Source organism: Xenopus laevis, chromosome 7S (assembly GCF_017654675.1).
Source record: "Xenopus laevis strain J_2021 chromosome 7S, Xenopus_laevis_v10.1, whole genome shotgun sequence".
NCBI classification, from domain to species: Eukaryota; Metazoa; Chordata; class Amphibia; order Anura; family Pipidae; genus Xenopus; species Xenopus laevis.
In genome coordinates, this window is record NC_054384.1 from 3,219,101 (window position 1) to 3,241,075 (window position 21,975).

General features: G+C 40.3%; 1 protein-coding gene across 1 annotated transcript in view; it reads left to right on the top strand.

The window, feature by feature from the left end:
* Positions 1-4,325: 4,325 nt before the first annotated feature.
* Positions 4,326-21,975, top strand: part of LOC108697319 — a 28,621-nt gene continuing 10,971 nt past the window's right edge. The window contains exons 1-5 of the mRNA XM_018227249.2: positions 4,326-4,413; positions 8,350-8,417; positions 9,169-9,330; positions 10,199-10,304; positions 11,654-11,704. Of these exons, the coding sequence (XP_018082738.2) occupies positions 8,360-8,417; positions 9,169-9,330; positions 10,199-10,304; positions 11,654-11,704 (377 nt within the window). The 5' untranslated portion in view covers positions 4,326-4,413; positions 8,350-8,359. The remainder of the gene's footprint in view (positions 4,414-8,349; positions 8,418-9,168; positions 9,331-10,198; positions 10,305-11,653; positions 11,705-21,975) is intronic.

Here is a 21,975-nt window from a genome sequence, read left to right on the forward strand (position 1 = left end):
AAAGGGAGAAATTCGCCCATCACTGAACTCCATGGGGCAAATTCATTAAAGGACGAAGCGCCTAACGCTAGCGTTTATTCGCTAGCGTAGTGCATTTTCGTTAATTCGCCGATTCACTAACGGACACTGGCGTAAATTTGCTAGTCTTACTTCGCACCCTTACGCCTGGCAAATTTGCGCAATGGACGTAACTACGCAAATTCACTGACGCACGCATTTTTCTGAACGCTACCTTTTACGCCAGACGTCCTTCGCCACCTCAGACCAGGCGAAGTGCAATAGAGTAGATAGGGATTGCTTCAAAAAAAGTTGAAATTTTTTCAAAGTCCCAAAAAACGCTGGCGTTTTTTCTTTTTTTATGGGTGATGGGCTTAAAAAGATCGAACTTTTTTTGGGGGCTCCCCTCCTTCCCCCCTACATTTCCTAACTCATGGCACCTTAACTATACAGTGGGCACATGTGTTTTGAAGGTTTCCCAGGCTTGTGTAGTGCTGCTATGTATACCTCCATTGTAAATTCAATTTGGCGCCGTATGCAAATTAACCATCGCTAGCGTAACTTTGTTTTCGCTTGGCGAATTAACACTAGTGCAACTTCCAACCTTTCGTTTCCCCTGAGCGCAACTTCGGATTTTAGTGAATTTGCGTAGCGCTGGCGAAAATTCGCCTGGCGAAGTGCGGCGAAGCGGACGCTGGCGCAACTACGAATCTTAGTGAATTTGCCCCCATGTTTCTCAATTTGCTGTTATGTTTGCAAGCAAGACATAGTTAAAGAAAAAGTTCAGAGTCAATCCCAGTGATTATAAATGCTTTTAATTCAGACCCCAGACCTGAACACTGACCCAGGTCCCTATTCTAGGAAGTCCTGTGATTCCATCTTCTTGTTCCGGGGTCTTTGCTGTGGCCCTGGGCAGTACACGTTTTAATCTCGACTTTCTCTGCACAAAACTCTGTAAGGAGTCCCTGGGAGTCCCACATTAGAATAGTGGCCTAGGGAGCCTGATTTTCAGTAAATAGTAATGTATTTAAAGGGGTTGTTCACCTTCCAACACTTTTTTCAGTTCAGTTGGTTTCAAATTGGTTTCAATTTGTTGACCAGAAATAAAGACTTTTTCCAATGACTTTCTATTTTCTACATGTCACCGATTTTCTAATGTTGACGTTTTCCTAAAGCAGCTCTGGGAGGGGGGGTCGCCGACCCTGTAAACTATTGTAAATTGATACATTTAGTTGATACCGATTGCCATGGTGCAAAAAAATATCGGGACGATCCACACACGGTCTGGAAATTGTATGAAACTTTGATTGGTACGACTATATTTTTGCATCTATGGCCAGCTCCCAGCTCCTAGGTACAAAGATCCAAATTACTGGAAGATCTACTATCGGAAAATGGCCGGTCCTGAGCATTCTGGGTGACAGGTCCCATAGCTGTAGAATGTTATTTCATTGTATTGCAAATTAAGTGACAAGTGCTAAAGGTGTCCCTACCCGAGCCAACCTGACTCTTACCCAACCATAGCCATAGTACCCCAAACATTCAGCATATTGGGCACATAAATAAGACCAGATTTCTCCAAAAATTGCCAAACCCTCATACTCCTTATCTTTTCATAACTTCACTCATCAGACTTCCAATGCCTCTTTAACACCTCCACCTCCTGTATTGACAGTTTAAGTCCTTGACCAGTTTCCAGGGTGCCACCATACTAAACCATTAAAGGAAAACTATACCCCCAAAATGAACACTTAAGCAACAGATAGTTCATATCATATTAAGTGGCATATTAAAGAATCTTACCAAACTGGAATATATATATTTAAGTAAATATTGCCCTTTTACATCTCTTGCCTTAAGCCACCATTTCGTGATGGTCTGTGTGTTGCCTCAGAGATCACCTGACCAGAAATACTGCATCTCTAACTGTAACAGAGAGAGATCACCTGACCAGAAATACTGCAGCTCTAACTGTAACAGGAAGAGATCACCTGACCAGAAATACTGCAGCTCTAACTGTAACAGGAAGAGATCACCTGACCAGAAATACTGCAGCTCTAACTGTAACAGGAAGAGATCACCTGACCAGAAATACTGTAGCTCTAACTGTAACAGGAAGAGATCACCTGACCAGAAATACTGCAGCTCTCACTGTAACAGGAAGAGATCACCTGACCAGAAATACTGCAGCTCTAACTGTAACAGGAAGAAGTGAGGAAGCAAAAGACACAACTCTGTCTGTTAATTGGCTCATGTGACCTAACAAGTATGGTTTGTTGGTATGTTTGTGAGTACAGTGAATCCTACGATCCCAGGGGGCAGCCCTTATTTTTTAAAATGGCAATTTTCTATTTATGATTACCCAATGGCACATACAAATAGAAAAGTATATTATTATGAAAATGGTTTATTTACATGAAGCAGGGTTATACATATGAGCTGTTTTATGTAATATCTTTTTATAGAGACCTACATTGTTTGGGGGGTATAGTTTTCCTTTAAGCACAATGACCCGAAATGAATAAATTGTGTTGTTATATAACAGAGACTGGAAACAAGGTGCTGCGCAGGTTCCCAGTGTTGGCTGAATTCCCATGTTTCTTTTCAGCAGAAGATCATGACAATATTTATAGAATGACAAAACACGGCTCTCTAACCCAAACTGGACAGACAGAAGATCGATATCCAAGACAGAAAATCAAAGGCAAAGTGATATCACTCTAAATCATTTACTGCTTTGGTTATTTAAGGTGTAGGACCCCATGAGAGAAGGTTAACATATCAATAGAGAAACTGTTTCGTAAATCTTGTAATGCTGAGTTATATGAGTGGTTTAACCGTGGGCAATAATTGCAAACGAATTCAATTACAGTCTATAGGGCTCATTTATTCTGGGGTAGACACAAGCGCTGGAGCTATTTGTATTCACTATAATAAAGGAGCCAATATGTGTTGGGCTGCTCACATTTGCAGTTCAACCCTGTTAGTTATCCAATGGATTTAGTGACAGTGTACAATATAAGCAGCAGTCCTATTTTGGTTTTTGGCAGAAATTCTAGATTTTTAACTGATTGCTTTATAGGGGACACAGTCCTGTCCTGCTTTATGGCAGCTGAGATTCTAGCTATCTGTATAACAGAACATTCTGTCCCAGTGGCTGCACAGATCCTATCTGATCCCCATTGTAAGCAGCAGTCCTGTCCTGCTTTATGGCAGCTGAGATTCTAGCTATCTGTATAACAGAGCATTCTGTCCCAGTGGCTGCACAGATCCTATCTGATCCCCATTGTAAGCAGCAGTCCTGTCCTGCTTTATGGCAGCTGAGATTCTAGCTATCTGTATAACAGAACATTCTGTCCCAGTGGCTGCACAGATCCTATCTGATCCCCATTGTAAGCAGCAGTCCTGTCCTGCTTTATGGCAGCTGAGATTCTAGCTATCTGTATAACAGAACATTCTGTCCCAGTGGCTGCACAGATCCTATCTGATCCCCATTGTAAGCAACAGTCCTGCCCTGCTTTATGGCAGCTGAGATTCTAGCTATCTGTATAACAGAACATTCTGTCCCAGTGGCTGCACAGATCCTATCTGATCCCCATTGTAAGCAGCAGTCCTGTCCTGCTTTATGGCAGCTGAGATTCTAGTTATCTGTATAACAGAACATTCTGTCCCAGTGGCTGCACAGATCCTATCTGATCCCCATTGTAAGCAGCAGTCCTGTCCTGCTTTATGGCAGCTGAGATTCTAGCTATCTGTATAACAGAGCATTCTGTCCCAGTGGCTGCACAGATCCTATCTGATCCCCATTGTAAGCAGCAGTCCTGTCCTGCTTTATGGCAGCTGAGATTCTAGCTATCTGTATAACAGAACATTCTGTCCCAGTGGCTGCACAGATCCTATCTGATCCCCATTGTAAGCAGCAGTCCTGTCCTGCTTTATGGCAGCTGAGATTCTAGCTATCTGTATAACAGAACATTCTGTCCCAGTGGCTGCACAGATCCTATCTGATCCCCATTGTAAGCAACAGTCCTGCCCTGCTTTATGGCAGCTGAGATTCTAGCTATCTGTATAACAGAACATTCTGTCCCAGTGGCTGCACAGATCCTATCTGATCCCCATTGTAAGCAACAGTCCTGTTCTTCTTCATGTCTGAGTTTCTATGATAGTACAATTCACTGTGAATACTGTTCTGTGCCTGGAATTTAGGAGCAGGGCTGATATACAGTTCACTGGCTGTGCTGAAAGCCTTGGGTAGGGCTCCTCCTCATTGCTATAGTGATCTGTATATCAACACAAGGCTAAATATTCAGTGCAGCAAAGCAAACAGACTTATATAAGTGTCAGGCCGGTGACTGTCAGTCTCTTATTTGGAGATAAATATCTAAGGAACCCCAGTGACACACTTGTGATATTAAAGTAAGTTTCTATTTCTTTATTATAACACATAGATTTGCAGCGAGGAAGGGACTGAACATTGCAATTTAAAAGGGACACGTTTATAGTAACTTTATTCTATTAAAGAATTATTATTCATTATACAGAATGACTGGGACCTGGGGTTCTCTTAAGGGGGGGCCTAAACCCCCAAATAAGGTTTTGCCTAATAAAGGAAATAGAATTCTAAGCAATGTTTCAATACACATTAATTACAATTCATGTATATATAATTTTTATATACTGTATATGTGTAATATATCAGCAGAATTTCTTTGTCCCTATTTGTCTGTTCTGTTCTCTCCCCTGCTGGTTCTGACTTTTGCTAAAATGTACCAGAAGCTTATTAGTTAACAGACCGAATGAGAAAAGAGATGATCCAGAAGAACCGGCACAGACAGATACTGTTCAATAGCAGTTATTTTGTTCACCATAAACAAAGACTTTTTTTCAATCGCTTTCCATCTTTTAATTCAAAAATTCAAAAATTTTAATTGAATGTTTAGGGGATTATTTATTAAAGTCCAAATGCCAAAAACTCGAAAAATTCTAGGTTTTTTTTTTACAATAAAATCAGAATTTTTAATGAAAAAAAAACTCAATTTATTATACCCCGAGGATGGAAAAAGTCGGAAAATCCGGCACCTTAAACCTGCCGAAGTTGTATATAAGTCAAAGGGAGAAGTACCAAAGATATCCTGATCTGCACTGGGTTTCTTGCAAAAATCCGAAGATTTAGTGGTTTTCGGGAAAAATTTAATTTTCAGGCGTAAAATCCCACGATTGGAATTTTCAAACAACTTTTTCCTGCTCTGGAATTTTTCAGGAAAATGTATTAATAAGGGGAAATAACCCGGGTGGATTGGGTCAGAGGGGGACACATCAAAATATAAGAAGGCTGTGGCCCCCAAGAAATGGACTGAGTTTGGATTTTTAAAGCAGGCCCAGACTGGTCATCTGCCTGGTGAGCCAGTCAATTTGGGGTTAAGTGGGCCAGGGAAGTGAAGCCAGTGAATGGGAACTGAAACCAAAAAGCTGATTGGGAGCCTAAATCGAAAAGCTGAATGGGAACCGAACATGAAATGCCGAATGGGAGCTGAAGCAAAAAGCTGAATGGGAGCTGAAGCGGAAAAGTCGCATGGTGGCCAAAAAGCCAAATAAGAGCCGAAGCCGTCAAAAAGAGCTAATTTTTTATTTTAATTTTTTTTTAACTGTTGGGGGAGGGGTTGGCCACCGATGTTTTTTTTTAACTGGGGGGGTGGCCACCACATTTTTTTTACCATTTATTGGAGGGCCCTGTCCATCAATGTTTTCCATCAATGTTTTTCGCCCATTTCGCAAATTTCATGGGAAATTCGCTAATTATATGGGGAAGTGAAATGGGACAAATTCGCCCATCACTATTCGCCACCTAAAACCTGCTGAATTACTGTTTAAGTCAATGGGAGGGGTCCAGGGATCAATTTGGAGATGTACGCCGCCTTCTGGACATCCAGTTTGATCAAATTTAATTCGAGTTTTCGGGTCTTTAAATTCACCCGAGTTTAAAAAATTGATTTTATTAAAAAATTTCAAATTTCGAAGTCATTCAAATTTAAGGAAGTTTTAAAAAAACTCCCATGAATTCGAAATTTGACCCTTGATAAATGTGCCTCAAAATGTAGAAACTTTGTGTGTGTTTCTGATATTGTTTAATATCAACTCCCCATGGTTCTCCCCATGGTTCAGCACCATCTAGTGATCTAAAAGCCGGGCATCCGTGGTTTTATATTTTAGCAACAGTGGCGAAAGGAGAAAGTTGTAAGAGCAAATCTCACATCAGCTGTTATACAAGATAAAAAGGAATCCTATAGCACATGTAAAGGGAAAAGAAAGGGCAGAATAATGAAATAATTATAAAACGCAGAAATAAAGGGATAGGTGCTTAAGAAGCCCAGCCTTGCGTAGAGCAGCTTAACGTTTAAACGGCTGATTTCTATTTTCCCTAAACAATTCAGAAATCCTTTAATGTGCCCCCCGCTGTGTTCTTACCCACATCACAAACCGACATCTGAGTGTATTTTAGGGATAAGAGATATTTGGAGAAGATTAAAGAGGCTCTCTGCACAAGTCTACTGTAGATAAACACCACAATCTCCCACGTTTTCTTAGGAAACCCAACAGCTTCTGTGAATTACAAACGGCTCTTTATTTTAAAAGCGCAGACCAAAAGAGGGTTTGAAATATCAGAATATATTTAGTGGGTACTTAACCAATCCAGCATGGCGCACTCAATCTTCTTCACGTTCGGGGTATATCAGTTTCTCCTGAATGTGTCTTGCTTTATGCACTATCATCATGGGTCGGAGTTTAGATTGGAGCCAAAAAAGCTGGCTGATGCTTCAAACAAAAATAATTATTGATATAACTACTGTATTTTGTTTTGCTTTTTGTATGTTTTTTCTTGGCAGTCTGTTAGCTGCCCATACACAGATCCACTAGCTTGGAGCTAAATGAGCAGATCTTTGATCAGTTTGGTCATCAATGTGCTGAACCAAATGGGCTGATCTGATGGTTTAATGGCCTCACGTAATGGACTTTCCAAACCTGCCCTATAGATGTCTGGCTGATTGTAGACCAGATGTTGGTCAAGCGGGCCATTAGGTTGTGCATGGTCACCTTTAGTTTAACTCTCTACATATTTCCCTTCTGTCCTACTGTCACTGTCACCATCCTGTCCTTCTGTTGCTATCTTGTCATACTATAACCATCACACCCTGCCATCTTCATGATGTGATACTGTCTTTATCTTGCCTTACTGTCTCTATTCTATGCTACTATCATCTTCTCCTACTGATGTCATCATGCCCTACTATTTCCAACTACAAGAGATCCTCTGCACTCAACCCATTATCAATATATTTAGGACGTTGAGACATTTTTTGATCTTCTCCAAATATCTGTACTAAAAAATGGCTTACCCTTTAAACAAAACAGGGGTTGTTTGTCCATATATTGCAATAATAAGCTGAACAACTACATCAAACTCATCCCTTGTATGACCAGTCCTACACTCAACTTTCATCTGATTCATTAAGAATTCTATTGCTTTATTATACATTTTACACAGGGACTAAGTTTTACCTGCAACTTCTTTTAAGTTTAAAACTCCCAAACTTGGTTGTCCTTTTATTGGCCACCACTGGGATCACCTGATTATAGTTGACTATTTCACCCCCGCTTAATGGTTTTAAAAATTTGTGGTGAGCACAACTTTCCCTTGTTTGTTATAGCCCTACTGTCTTCATCTCATACTTCTGTCACCTTCTTGTCTTAAGGCGGACTGATAAAAGCTGCAGACAGACCGAGTCAGCAGCTTATTGGCCTGTGTGTGGGGCCATCCGACAGGCTTCCCCGATCGATATCTGGCCAAAAATCAGGCAGATCTCAAACGGGCAGGTTGAAAAATCCCATTGGATTGCAGCCGCATCTGTGCGTGTATGCGGTCCCACGATCCGACCGCTGCATTATCATCCAATCGTTGGGCCCGATATTGTCCACTTCAATGTGGGCATATCAGGGAGAGATCTCTACGTCTCCGGCCACATTTACTCTTTCAATATTTTTCTGTATTTGCCAGTTTTGCCTTTTCTATATTTCTCAACTGCTTCTAACTTGACCCATTGTAACCATCTTGAGCTACAGTTGCTGTTTTGTCCTACATTCTGTCACTATTGTTGTCATACCTTCACTATCTTGGCCTATTTTTTTCATCGTGCCCTACTATATCTGCTCTTACTTCCAAAATCTGCTGGCTTATAGTGTTTATAGGTCACTGGGTTGTTAACCCCATGTTTTCCTCCTAAAGGCAGTTCTGTATCTGTCCAGCATATTATAATAATTTTGATGTTTCTATTCTGCATTTTTTCATTTTTTTAGCTAAAGTGTTATGGCCTCAGTGAAGAAATCAGCTTTACATCTGGACATTGTGACGGCAAAGTCACCTGGTAAGTACTCAAACAGAGAGTCGTAGAGTGTTACATATTTATCTTACTATTAATATATATATTAGGTTGGCAACTCATTTGTTCATTTCCAACCCAAGACGCTGCCTTGTTGATTTATTCCTAGTGCAATCATACAAGATTTTATCAGCCAGTTAACTGCCCCTAGTTATCATAGTTAACCAGCATTAGAGGCACCTCACGGAGGACTGAGATCGGCCAGTATCTTGATTTGGAAGAAAGTGCTTGATAATTGGTCTATTAGTGGGCACCCACTGGGATCAAAAACCATTTCAGCCGTGGAGCTAATTGTGCAATATGAAAAACCTGTTTGGCTGATGAGCAATGTTCTCTCTAATTTAATTTGGCTTTCTGGGTTCACATTCAAAAGACTGTGTGTGTTCAGATCAGTGCCAAATAAATACCTACAACATTCTCTGTGCACCACACTTTGCTGACTGCTCTGGTACAAGCACAAGTTCACAGTTTGAATGGAAGTTTTTTGTGAGGTCAATGGCCATCCTGGAGGCAAATGAGATGAATCATATGTTCTATTCGATTTCATGATCTATGAAGAGATTGATTGGCTCAGTGCATTTTGGTTTAGTTGCTCTGCTTGGAAATTGCTGAAATGCGATCAACACTGCTCTCTTTTTCCACAGCTGCTTCTGTCTACGTTTGTTTTATCAACCAATCAATACTTGATTCCTTTTTCTGCAAAACCAATCATTAGCTTCATCCTTTATCTTATTAGCCAACCAATACCTGCTACATTTATTGGAAGACAAGAGAACAGTCTCCTTTCAGCGGCCAACAGAAGAACGGATACAAGTTGTGTTTGAGGTGCTGGACACACTGACACCACAGCTGGGAGTCTTCTCTAAAGTATTAAGACTCATCAGAGCTGAACTACATGGTAAGGTGGGACACAGGTCATATGTTTGTAAATGTGTTTAGTAAACAAATATACATAGTCTAAGGCAGCTATGTCCCTCCCTTTCCAAGGCCAGTAGCAAGAAGCCACATTAGGCAGAACCCCTGATTTGAAGCCATAATTTACTTTCCACAATCCTTCAGTAGGACCTTTATCTCCAAGCCCAGGACATGGCATATATATGCAAAGTTCTGCCATTGAAGGCAGTAGGCTTTAACTTAAGTTACAGTAGCATGGTAGAAGTCCATGGCAACTAGTGATGGGTGAATTTATTCGGCAGGCATGGATTTGCAACAAATTATCGCATTTCGCCGCCCACAAATGTTTTCATGAAACGGCAGCAAAAAATTTAACCGCAACAAAAAAAAAAAATGGTCACACACAAAAAATTTTTTCTGACACCCATTGACTTTAATGCATTTGGACAAAAGAGTCAAATTTTTCGCCGTTTCACAATTTTTTCCGGAGTTTCACGAAAACGGAACAGATGCGCCCATCACTAATGGCAACCATTTCAAACTTTATTTTCATTGTTTTACCTGCAGGTGACTTAAAAAAAGCAATTACTGATTGGTTTCTGTGGGTCACTGCCACGTGCAACTGCAACTGTATCAGTGGATTCTTAAATATCAAAAACAATGGGGCTCATTTATGAACACTGGGCAAATTTGCTCTCGGGCAGTAACCCATGGCAACCAATCAGATTGCTGCATTCATTGTTCTACTTGCAGCTAGTTTCAAAAAGCTAATCACTGATTGGTTGCTATAGGTAACAAATTTGCCCATTGTTGATAAATGAGCCCCAATATGTACTGTATATAGCTTTATTGTTATTGGGTTCTTGTTGCAGATGCCATTTATAGTTCGACTATCTCTGCAAGTCCAGTTTCAAAGAATTCTGACTCTTTGATGAATGTTCCTTATTTCACTCTTGTGAGCAGGATGAAGGATGAGCGGTAAGTGATGAGACCTACAGTAGTGACTGTAAAGGAGGCCGTACACATACACAGACCGAGTCGGCAGCTTATTGGCCCATATATGGGGCCCTCCGACGGGCTTCCCCGATCGATATCTGGCCGACTTTCGGCCAGATGTCGATTGGACGGGACTAAAAATCCCATCGGATCGCGGCCGCATCTGTTCGTTGATGTGGTCCAGTAATTCGACCGCCCGTTACCCATCGTTAGGATCCGATCGTTGGGCCCTAGGGCCCACGATCCGATCAGCCCGATATTGCCCACCTCAAGGTGGGCATATCGGGGAGAGATCTGCTTGTTTTGGCGACATGTGTATGGCCACCTTAACTAAGGCTGATTCAAGGTGATATCATAGTTGTTAGACATAAATATGTTCCTTATATGTTATTTATACCTTTCCTTTTTGAAGTAGGAGGGATTTTATACTAACAGTGTGCGCAGTGCAGTACAAATGTGTACATGCCGATTTGTGATGTCAGTTGCTTGATAAGGGTATTTAGCTGAAAGTATCAGTGGCATATTTGGGGGGTTATTTATTAAAATACGATTTTTTCTGGTCAAACTTTTAAAGGGGAAAATACTATTTTTTTTTTGTGATTTCTTAAACCCCAATGGTGTTAAAAGTCAGAATAAAAGCGTACTCCGACTCAGACCTGTCGAGTTCACGTAGAAGTCAATGGCAGATGTCCCATTGATATCTGATTTGCTGGGTTTCATTCAATAATCCTAGAATTTTGTGAGGTTTTTTTTCCCGCACAAGAAAATTTCAGAAAAATGTATTTGTAAATAGAGGGGAAAAGTCTGCGCAGATTTTTTCGGAGTAGTTTTCCGAAAATAATGAGAACTTTTTGGATTTTGATAAATAACCCCCTTTGTGTGTCTTAGAACTAGGGACAAATTAAATCTAAACTAGGAATGCACCAAATTCACTATATTAGGATTTGGCCAAATCCCAAATACAAAAGATTCATCTGAATACCAAACTGAATTCTAATTTGCATATGCAAATTAGGGAAATGAGGGGCAACATTTTCTTTTAAAATTTACTTGTGGTGTGACGAATAGTCACATGAATTGTAGGATTTGGTTCAGCCAAGCACTTGGATTTGGCCAAATCCGAATCCTGCTGAAAAAGGAAGTCTTTTGTTTAGGATTTGTCTAAAAACTCTGGATCTGGCAGATTCCTGCATGAAGCCAGTTTTCTGCTTGAGGAAAGCAAGAAGGGCTTGGCTGGACTAATTGTATGTTGCTGGGGCTCTATTATTATATATATTAGTGATCAGGTATTTTGTAACAAGTTTTATTGTTCTGTATAAATTTCATTTCAGCAATGACGACATGGAGAAAGTACAATCAGACCTTCAAAACGTCAAAGCAACGTAAGTAAAAAAGATTTCCATAGAACTGCAGATGTCTCTGTTCTAATGTAATCAATTAAGAATTCACCCGTATTCAAGTTCCCACCCATGTGGATTAATAGAAATATAGAGAGATGGAAATGTTTTCTGTGCTATTCCTTTATATTGGACTAAGTTGGTTTCTGATTTTGGCTCAAGCTTCTCTTTGCTGTCGTACAACTGGTTAGAGCCACATATAGTTCATTGCACAGTTATATTCATATTAATAGATAAATAAGCCATTCGGTCATTATATAAAGAATATCACATATAACAAATCTCACAATAAATGACTTTCAGTCTGGTCTTGAAAGAAAGTCAAGGGGAGCCACATTTTACAGGGACTGTCCTACAGATTGGGCTCCCCAGACACTGTCCCTTCAGTGTCATTTCAGAACCACTGCAACTGCCAGTAAAACAATATGGCAGCTCTTAGCCACAAACATATAGAAAAGGAATTTTTCTGATCTAAAATTGTGTGAAACCAAATAATTTTTCCCACAGTTCTTAGTTGCCTTCTTGTCCAATATTTTGCCACTATTTGCTACTGTGCAAATCTGCAACTGGGCAACTTGAACTACATAAGGGAGTGTGTGGGTTTCAATGGGAAGATGAATTGGCCGGGGTTATGTACAGGGGGACTGAACAAAATGCATATTCGGAGGCATAATATTAAATGTGATGTTTTCTGCCTAAAACAGAATTACATATGAAACGTCTGCGGCACAATGAAAAATATGAATAAATAAAATTATATGACAGTTTGAACACTTGTATGTGTTGTCAATAGTTTTTGGGAACTGTAATTCTGATTGGCTTAGGCTGTTAACATAAAGAATATGTGTTGCTTTTCGGGTAAGGGTTATAGCTCATTGCCCAATCATCAGGCCCTGACAAAATCTGTACGGCTGCAGGTTAGGAAACCAAGTTTTATAATTTCTCCCCCCACGGCAGGCTGGATGTGGCCCTCCAAATTATCAAAATGCTCAAAGTTACCATAGACTTCAATGTATGACCATTTTATTTTAATCCGGCCCTCGAACATTCTGTATGAGACCAGTGGCCGGGCCCCCCCTGCAAAAAAATCTTCAGAGGGGCCCAGCTCAGTCCGATCCCGCCGGCCCAGTCCGACCCTGGTTGTATCAGATACTGATTGTAGTTTGTACGTCAAGCAGAATATATTGGAGCTTTATAAATATGCGTTAACAACAACAATAATAATAATATACAGTGTGTCTCCAAAACAGATCATCTCTATGATTTATTGATGATGGGAAGGTCACTGAATACGATTTTACAGAGGGACCAGTAACCTCTAGTTACAACACTGAGTTTGACTAACCTTGTTCTGGATTATTAGGCTTTTATTGTCTTGGACTTACTGAAACTGAGGTGCCTGGCCCTGTAAATAGGAGCAAATAAAACAACTTTATTGTTATTGATGTTTTCCAATAGATCTCCAGAATCTCAAACGATTGTGAGCCCCAAGTGGCGCTGTCATTTGCTGAAAAGTCCTGTCATAAAAATATAGACTACAAAGAGCTCTAGGACCTATCGCCTGGGACACATAAACATTTTATTAAAGGGATCCTGTCATCGGAAAACATGCTTTCTGGCAGGCTGCTGTTTTTCCTTCTCAATGTAACTGAATGTGTCTCAGTGGGACCTGGATTTTACTATTGAGTGTTGTTCTTAGATCTACCAGGCAGCTGTTATCTTGTGTTAGGGAGCTGCTATCTGGTTACCTTCCCATTGTTCTTTTGTTTGGCTGCTGGAGGGAAAGGGAGGGGTGATATCACTCCAACTTGCAGTACAGCAGTAAAGAGTGATTGAAGTTTATCAGAGCACAAGTCACATGACCAGGGGCAGCTGGGAAATTGACAATATGTCTAGCCCCATGTCAGATTTCAAAATTGAATATAAAAAAATCTGTTTGCTCTTTTGAGAAATGGATTTCAGCGAAAAATTCTGCTGGAGCAGCACTATTAACTGATTCATTTTGAAAAAAATGTTTTTTCCTATGACAGTATCCCTTTAATAATTCCCATTTACAGTCGGGTAAAACCTGACTCAGGGGGGTCAGCCGGTTACAGCCTGGGGGCGGCGCGGTCTTACAGACGTTTCTCGTTTCTCTTCTTAACCCATTAGGGTTAAAAGCAAAATACAGAGAAATAAGGAATAAAGTCTTTTGATCTTTTGTTGCTCGGCGGGGACATTGGAAGCGAATGGAACAGACATGGGACCTGGAGACATGAAAGGAAGGCTGACGTGGCTTTACCCAATACCCTGCTGACCCATTCAGACTTTAGCCAAAAGGGATCTGTTTATGACCTTTCATCTGTCTGCCCTGATAATAGTAACGTTAATCCTGAGATTTCATTTGCCAACCCTGCTGCCAAAATGCACTTATACTTCAAATTTGGAAACATTCCAGCTTATTGCAAAACACGGGCGTTCTTTCACAAGGAAGTGGTTAACCCCGACTTGTAAGAGATTCTTATCAATTATTTATAAAGCAACAACATATTCCAATGTGTATAGACCAAACATACAAATTACACACAAATACTGACTGATACAGGCGGCAAAGAGGGCCCTGCTCATTAAAACGTATGGTCTAAAATGCCATGTTATTATTCAACAGGCTGAATATAATGAGTGTTCATATTCTTTATGATATTTGCTGTGATTCCTATTCATTGTTATGCTTTGATTGGCTACAGATTAATTCCAATCACATCAAATTTAAGGTTGCAGACTGTGAATTTACGGAAAAGTACCTTTTAATTCTAAGGGATTAAAGGAGAACTAAACCCTATAAATGAATGTGGCTGAAAATGTCCTATTTTATATAGTGAACTTATTGCACGAGGCTAAAGTTTGAGCTTGTCAATAGCAGCAATGATCCAGGACTTCAAACTTGTCACAGGGGGTCACCATCTTGGAAAGTGTCTGTGACACTCACATGCTCAGTGGGCTCTGATTGGCTGTTGAGAAGCTAAGCTTAGGGCTCGTCACTAATTATCCAGCAGAAAATGAGCTTCCCTGGCTGTAATATAAGCTGATGCTACAGGTTTGCTGATTATTCAATTCTGATGCTAATTGCACTGGTTTCTGTGCTGCCATGTAGTAATTATGTGTATTAATTACTAATCAGCCTTATATTGTGACATTTCTATTCTATGTGTACTGTATATTGTGAATGAGACTTTAGTTCTCCTTTAAGTTGGCATAAATACCCTTTGGGAAGTTGGACTGAGGCACGGAGACTTGCCCCAGTTCTCAAGGCACTATTAAATCCCCATTAAACAAAATGTCCCGATGCTCAAAAAATCTCAAATACTAAATTTTTTATTCAATCCATATAATAAAAATACATACATACTGACCCCGTATGATCCGCCTTACGCATTTCGCACCTTCCAGCGCTTAATCATAGGTATTTCTGCCATTATTTACTCAATTCCAAAATCTAAAACCCGGGTGATCCCACTCATTGTAGCTTAAAACCAATCAGTAAGGTTAATCCTCTATATTTAGCTCATGCTCTTTCCTTTCTCTTGTAAAATATAAGGATATAATAAGTTACAGCGGAGTTTCATGACCATATAAAAACACGAGGCCGAAGTTGCATATTTTGCAACTGGGGATACTTTATTTATTATAATACAGTGAGTCAGGTGACAGAAATGACATCAGAACTCACCGTTTATAACTGATGACATCAGAACTCACCGTTTATAAGGATATAATTTACAAGATATTCATGGCTTTTGTATATTATAAAGTTATAGGTGTATGAAGGGAATTACAATATGACTGAACCCCAGCACATCTGCCTGAATGCCCAAACTGTCATCTCTCCATGAATGTCAGGTCAGTGGGGCTCACAGATTATCAGACATGCTTGAAATTTTAATCTGAGAGTTCAGCATCTTTATTAGTACAAGTAGGAGGTAGCTATAGAGGTCTATGTTCACTTATATGATATCCATCCATTCCAACACATGAGGGTAAAACATGGGCAGATATAAAGTGATGAGCAAATCTGTCCCGTTTGCTGAAGAATTCGTAAATCTAGGGAAGAATTAGCGAAGCAGCAAAATTTTATGCACGCAACAATTTTTCTTGCTCCAAATGCATTAAAGTCAATGGGCGTTTTTTCTTATGGCGACTTTTTTGTTCTAACGCATTGAAGTCAATGGGCGTTTTTTCTTATGGCGACTTTTTTGTTCTAATGCATTAAAGTCAATGGGTTTTTTTCTTATGGCGACTTTTTTGTTCTAATGCATTAAAGTCAATGGGCGTTTTTTTCTGATGGGGACTTTTTTGTTTTAATGCATTAAAGTCAATGGGCGTTTTTTTCTTATGGCGACTTTTTTGTTTTAATGCATTGAAGTCCATGGGCGTTTTTTCTTATGGCGACTTTTTGGTAGTGAGGCAACTTCGGGCGACTATAGAAAACTCATCGCCGCGTGTGCATTAGCACAGGCGACTTTTCATTCTAGCCTATGGGGAAAAACGCTGAGGCAGTTCTGGGAGATAGTCGCTCAAAAGACGAGGCGATTAGTCGCCAGGCGACAAAATCTCCCTGAATCTCCTCATGTGGCCTTACCCTTAAAGTCAATGGGCGTTTTTTCTTATGGCGACTTTTACGTTCTAATGCATTAAAGTCAATGAGCGTTTTTTCTTATGGCGACTTTTTTTCTCCAAATGCATTAAAGCCAATGAGCGTTTTTTTTCCGTACGGCCGTCTTTTTTCGTCCCAGTTTTGCGATAAAATTTGCACATGGCGAAATTCGGAATTTTGCCTGTATCCATGGCTGGCAAATAAATTCGCTCATCACTACCAATATATTTAAATTACTAATGGACACACATTTTAGGATGACATGACTAAGACAAGGGAGCAGGGTCAACTCCACTGTGACTTTTGCTTAAATGAAGTTTGAACTTACTAAAATGGAAAGAAATTTTTATTTCTGCTGGGTCCAGACCCTAATGTGCATTTCCCATTAGCTCTTTCTTATTTCTACCATAAGGCTATATAATCTCTATACCATTTGGCAATGTCTCCATCCAATTAATTGAGTAGTGATGTGTGGGCCGGTCTGATACCCGCGGGTCAGATGGGTTTGTGCCGACCTTGCACTCTTCTCTGCGGGTGGCATGCGTGCTGAGCTCTTCTCCTGCTCTCCCTGCCCCCCTTTTGTGACATTATCATAGGGCGGGTCAGCGTTGGCCTTTAAAAGGAACCCAGAAGTCTGCTCGGGCGGGTGGTGGAAGGTCGGTGGCGCCGGGAAATCCCAACCCAAACATCACTAGGCCCTAGATATCAGCTTCTCTAGGCCCTATCAGGCCCAGTCTGACACAGATTAGTGCAGACAGTCAGGGATCTAAGGAAACAGTCTATTATGTTTTTTTCTTTGTAACAGTCTACTTGAGTCAGTGGAATCTGTGGATGATTGGTTTTCTTTTATATTGGCAAAGAATGTTGTGTGACCCACTCAATATCAATAAATACAAAACAAGCAGATAATTAAGGTTATTTAGTTTATTGATCATAGCCCTTATGTACAGAGTGCATAAAGGTTTAGTTTTTATTAAACCAGGCAACTAGGCCTCCTTATAATGAATATCAAATAAATTCCTTTCCATTTAACCAGCCCCAGTAATCTAGAGATGCCCCCTGCGAGCAGAGCGGGTGAAAGGAACCTGCACGAATAGAATTAGGGGCAAATATTTCTGCTATTAAGAGCCAAATGGTTTGTTCCTTGCAGGGGGTTTCCGGCTTCTAATCTCACTCACCTCCTTTCCAGATTTAAGTCCATGCCCTCCTTGCCCCTTGTATTAGTTTTCATCAGCTTCTTGCCTCTACTTGCCCATTGTCCCACTTACTGGAGCTTTTGTGCTCACTGCTCACTCCCTCTGGCTCAATGGCTTTCAATAGGTAACGTTTGACTCATAATTGTTACCAACCCCCTCCCCAGACTGTGCTCCAGAATGTGCTAAATTAGCTCTATTGATCCCTTATTTCCTCTCTACATGAAGAAGGGCAAATGAGATAACGTCCGAGCAGCCAGATTCTATTCTCATGCCATGAGGCCACCGCACCGGCTCTTTTCTGCCATGTTTATGTACAAAGGTACAAAGAGGTCACTTTTAACATTGGAAGAATATGAATAATCTATAGACATGGGGGCAAATTCACTAAAGGGCGAATTTTCGCCACACTTTGTGCCACTTCATCAGGAGAAAATTCACTAGCACTACACGAATTCCCTAAAATGCAAAGTTGCAGGATCCTAAAGCCTTAAAGGGATACTGTCATGGGAAAAAAAAAATTTCAAAATGAATCAGTTAATAGTGCTGCTCCAGCAGAATTCTGCGCTGAAATCCATTTCTCAAAAGAGCAAACAGATGTTTTTATATTCAATTTTGAAATCTGACATGGGGCTAGACATATTGTCAATTTCCCAGCTGCCCCAAGTCATGTGACTTGTGCTCTGATAAACTTCAGTCACTCTTTACTGCTGTACTGCAAGTTGGAGTGATATTACCCCCTCCCTTCCCCCCCAGCAGCCTAACAACAGAACAATGGGAAGGTAACCAGATAACAGCTCCCTAACACAAGATATCAGCTGCCAGGTAGATCTAAGAACAACACTCAATAGTAAAATCCAGGTTCAGTTACTTTGAGAAAGGAAAAACAGCAGCCTGCTAGAAAGCATTCCTCTCCTAAAGTGCAGGCACAAGTCAAATGACTGGGGGCAGCTGGGAAATTGACAATATGTCTAGCCCCATGTCAGATTTCAAAATTGAATATAAAAAAATCTGTTTGCTCTTTTGAGAAATGGACTTCAGTGCAGAATTCTGCTGGAGCAGCACTATTAAACTGGTTCATTTTGAAAAAGAAAAAATTTCCCATGACAATATCCCTTTAACAAAGAATGAGGCTAAAAATACTGCAGCTTCTGCACTAGCCCAAGACCATTCAGAAGTAAAAAAAAACATTTGCCTCCAAATATGCCTCGAATATTTCCATCTTCATTTCATGCGGATTCTAAGCACATGCTCTTGGCTACATTTTGGGACTTACAATAAACAGTGTATATATATATATATATATATATATATATATATATATATATATATATTATATATATATATATATATATATATATATATATATATATACAATACTAGACTGATTAGTAATTACATCAAATTCCCATTATGGGGCAGATTTATTAAGGTTCGAATTGAAAATTCGAATTTGAATTTTCGATTTTTTTTTTGGTCATAACTCTCAAATTCAAATTGTGAATTATCAAAACCCGATTTGAATTTGGAGATTTATCACACTCTGCACCTTTAAGAGCTCGGATTTGACTATTCGCCACCTAAATCCGATCGAGTTCATGTAAATGTCAGTGGGAGAGGTTCAGGGACCAATTTGGACATGTTGGTAGCCTTCCTGGCATTAGAGTTTTTTTCGGAGAAAAAACTCGAATCGAGTTTGGTCGAATTTGATTCAGTTTCGATTCGAGTTTTCGAGTCTGTAAAATTCGTGTCAGTTTAAGATATTCGATTTTCAAGTATATTTGAATTCAATAGAGTTTAAAAAAACTCACATGAATTTGAAATTCAACCGTCTGTTTTTTGTATGCCGGTGTCCGTTTTTTTGGACGCCATTTTTTTTGACGCCGGCGAATTATCTCCAGCGAATTTTCACGCCCGTCTCGCGAACAGTGGCGAATCGCTCAAATTCGCTGTGAATTCGCCCATCACTACTAGCGACCAATTAACACGGCACACCCCTCCCGACTCCCGCCCGACATTAGCCGACAGAAATCTTCAAACCCGTCTGACCGGCCGATCACCAAAATGTCGGGACGATCCACAGACGAAAGATTCGTACAATCGAATCTTTCCATCTATGGCCAGCTTGAGCAACTTCCCAGTGTACACGTATTGCAATGATTTAAAAGTTGTGCACTGCTGGTACTGACTCCCAAAACAATGCAGCAGAACAGAAGCCAGCTGATTAACAGACCTGGAGAAGACTTGCGCTACGTTGTTTCAAGAGGCAGAACTAGAGACCAGAAAGCGACAGACAAATAACTTGAAAACCACTGAACATAATTAATGACCGAGTATTTGAAAGTGGCTTAGAATTAAACTTTCATTATGCAAAATTGTATTTTGGGGTTTACATCCCCTTTAATGACTCTTTAGTCTCCGTTCGTCACCTCTAGGAAGGACCCTGGAGAGGCCTAACATCTCCCCGTGACTCCGCTCAACCTTCTCTGGCCTCAAACACTTGCAACATTTTGACAATTTGTAGTTGATATTCTTCTATTACCCTTTTAAGACCCTAATAATAGGTTTTTCTTCAGCGCTGTATTAAAACATTAAAGGGCACAAATTCCACAGTCACCTGTATTCATTTATAACTAATTTATTATGGAGCATATCATAAACTGGGCCTGACAAGCCGACCTCTTCTCAGCTATAAATCTGTTTCCATGTGTTTATTTAACTCGCACTGAAGTTCAAGAAGGGACCTCCGAAAGAGAAGGGGGGGTGCAGATTAACCCTTTCCAACCCCACCGCACAGGTGTCAGTGTAATCACATAAGAAGTCGCCAATCTCTTTGGTGTTACCAAGCTGTTCATGTTTTTCGGGTCAATGATTTGGGACTAACAGTAATACGGCAGTGTTATTTTACTTGCCATTGTTGATGTGTCTGTCTTAAGTAAGTACAGGTATGGGATCCAGAAACCCATTATCCAGAAAGCTCCAAATTAAGGGTAGGTTGTTTTCCAAAGACCCCGTTTTATATAAATAGTGATGGGCGAATTTGGGGCATTTCACTTTGCCGAAAAATTATCGTAATTCCCGCGAAATTCTCAAAACGATGAACCAACTGTGGTTTCGCGGATCGCGGGAATTCGCTGCGAATTCGCGCCTGGTGAATAAATTCGCCCATCACTATATATATAAATAATCTGAATTTTTAAAAAAGATATTTCTGTGTAATAATAAAACAGTCGCTTGTACTTGATCCCAACTAAGATATAATTAATCCTTATTGGAGGCAAAACCAGCCTATTGGGTTTATTTAACGTTTATATGATTTTCTGGACTTAAGTTATGAAGATCCAATTACGGAAAGATTGTTATACGGAAAACTCCAGGCACCGAGCATTCTGGATAACAGGTCCCATACCTGTATAAGATTGGGGGTGGGGGCAGCCTCACAGTTAAAGGACCAGTAACATCAAAAAAATAAAATTTGTTAGTATACATAGAAAAGAAAACACCAAGACAAATTAAACTTTAAAATTGCAAAGCCTTTATTAAGAAATAACTTACCGAAACTCCGCTTCCGCTCCTCTTCAGAAAAGGCGATCGGGAGATCCATTGTGCGGCGCTCGATTTCTCCTCCCTGGCTATCTCCTATAAGGAAGGCAGGGAGGAGAAATTAGTTAATTTTTTTTATGTTACTGGTCCTTTAAAGCAATACAGTAGAGGGAGGACAGTTGTCCCTGCTCACACTCACACTGAAGGCCATTTTGCATTTATTAAAACCCTGAAAATAATAATATAAATGTCAATATCTCTGCTGTTATTTTAAGCATTATCAGATGTTATTTCTTTATACTGATGGAAGTCCAGATAAAGTCAACATGAGACCCTCCAACTTCTGCTGAACTTTAGCTTCTAGTCTAATCTTTGGTGTGGGATAGTGATGGGCGAATTTCTACCATTTTGCTTCGCTCAAAACTCGAATTCTCGAATTTTGATGCCCGTCTCAATTTTTCCACAGGTATGAAAGTCAATGGGCATGAAAGTCAATGGGAGTGAAAGTCAATGGGCGTGAAAGTCAATGGGCGTGAAAGTCAATGGGCGTGAAAGTCAATGGGTGTGAAAGTCAATGGGCGTGAAAGTCAATGGGCGTGAAAGTCAAAGGGCGTGAAAGTCAATGGGCGTGAAAGTCAATGGGTGTGAAAGTCAATGGGCGTGAAAGTCAATGGGAGTGAAAGTCAATGGGCGTGAAAGTCAATGGGAGTGAAAGTCAATGGGTGTGAAAGTCAATGGGCGTGAAAGTCAATGGGAGTGAAAGTCAATGGGCGTGAAAGTCAATGGGTGTGAAAGTCAATGGGCGTGAAAGTCAATGGGCGTGAAAGACAATGAGTGTGACGCGTGACAGTTTTGACGCAAGCAACTTTACCACTGTGCAACCAAAT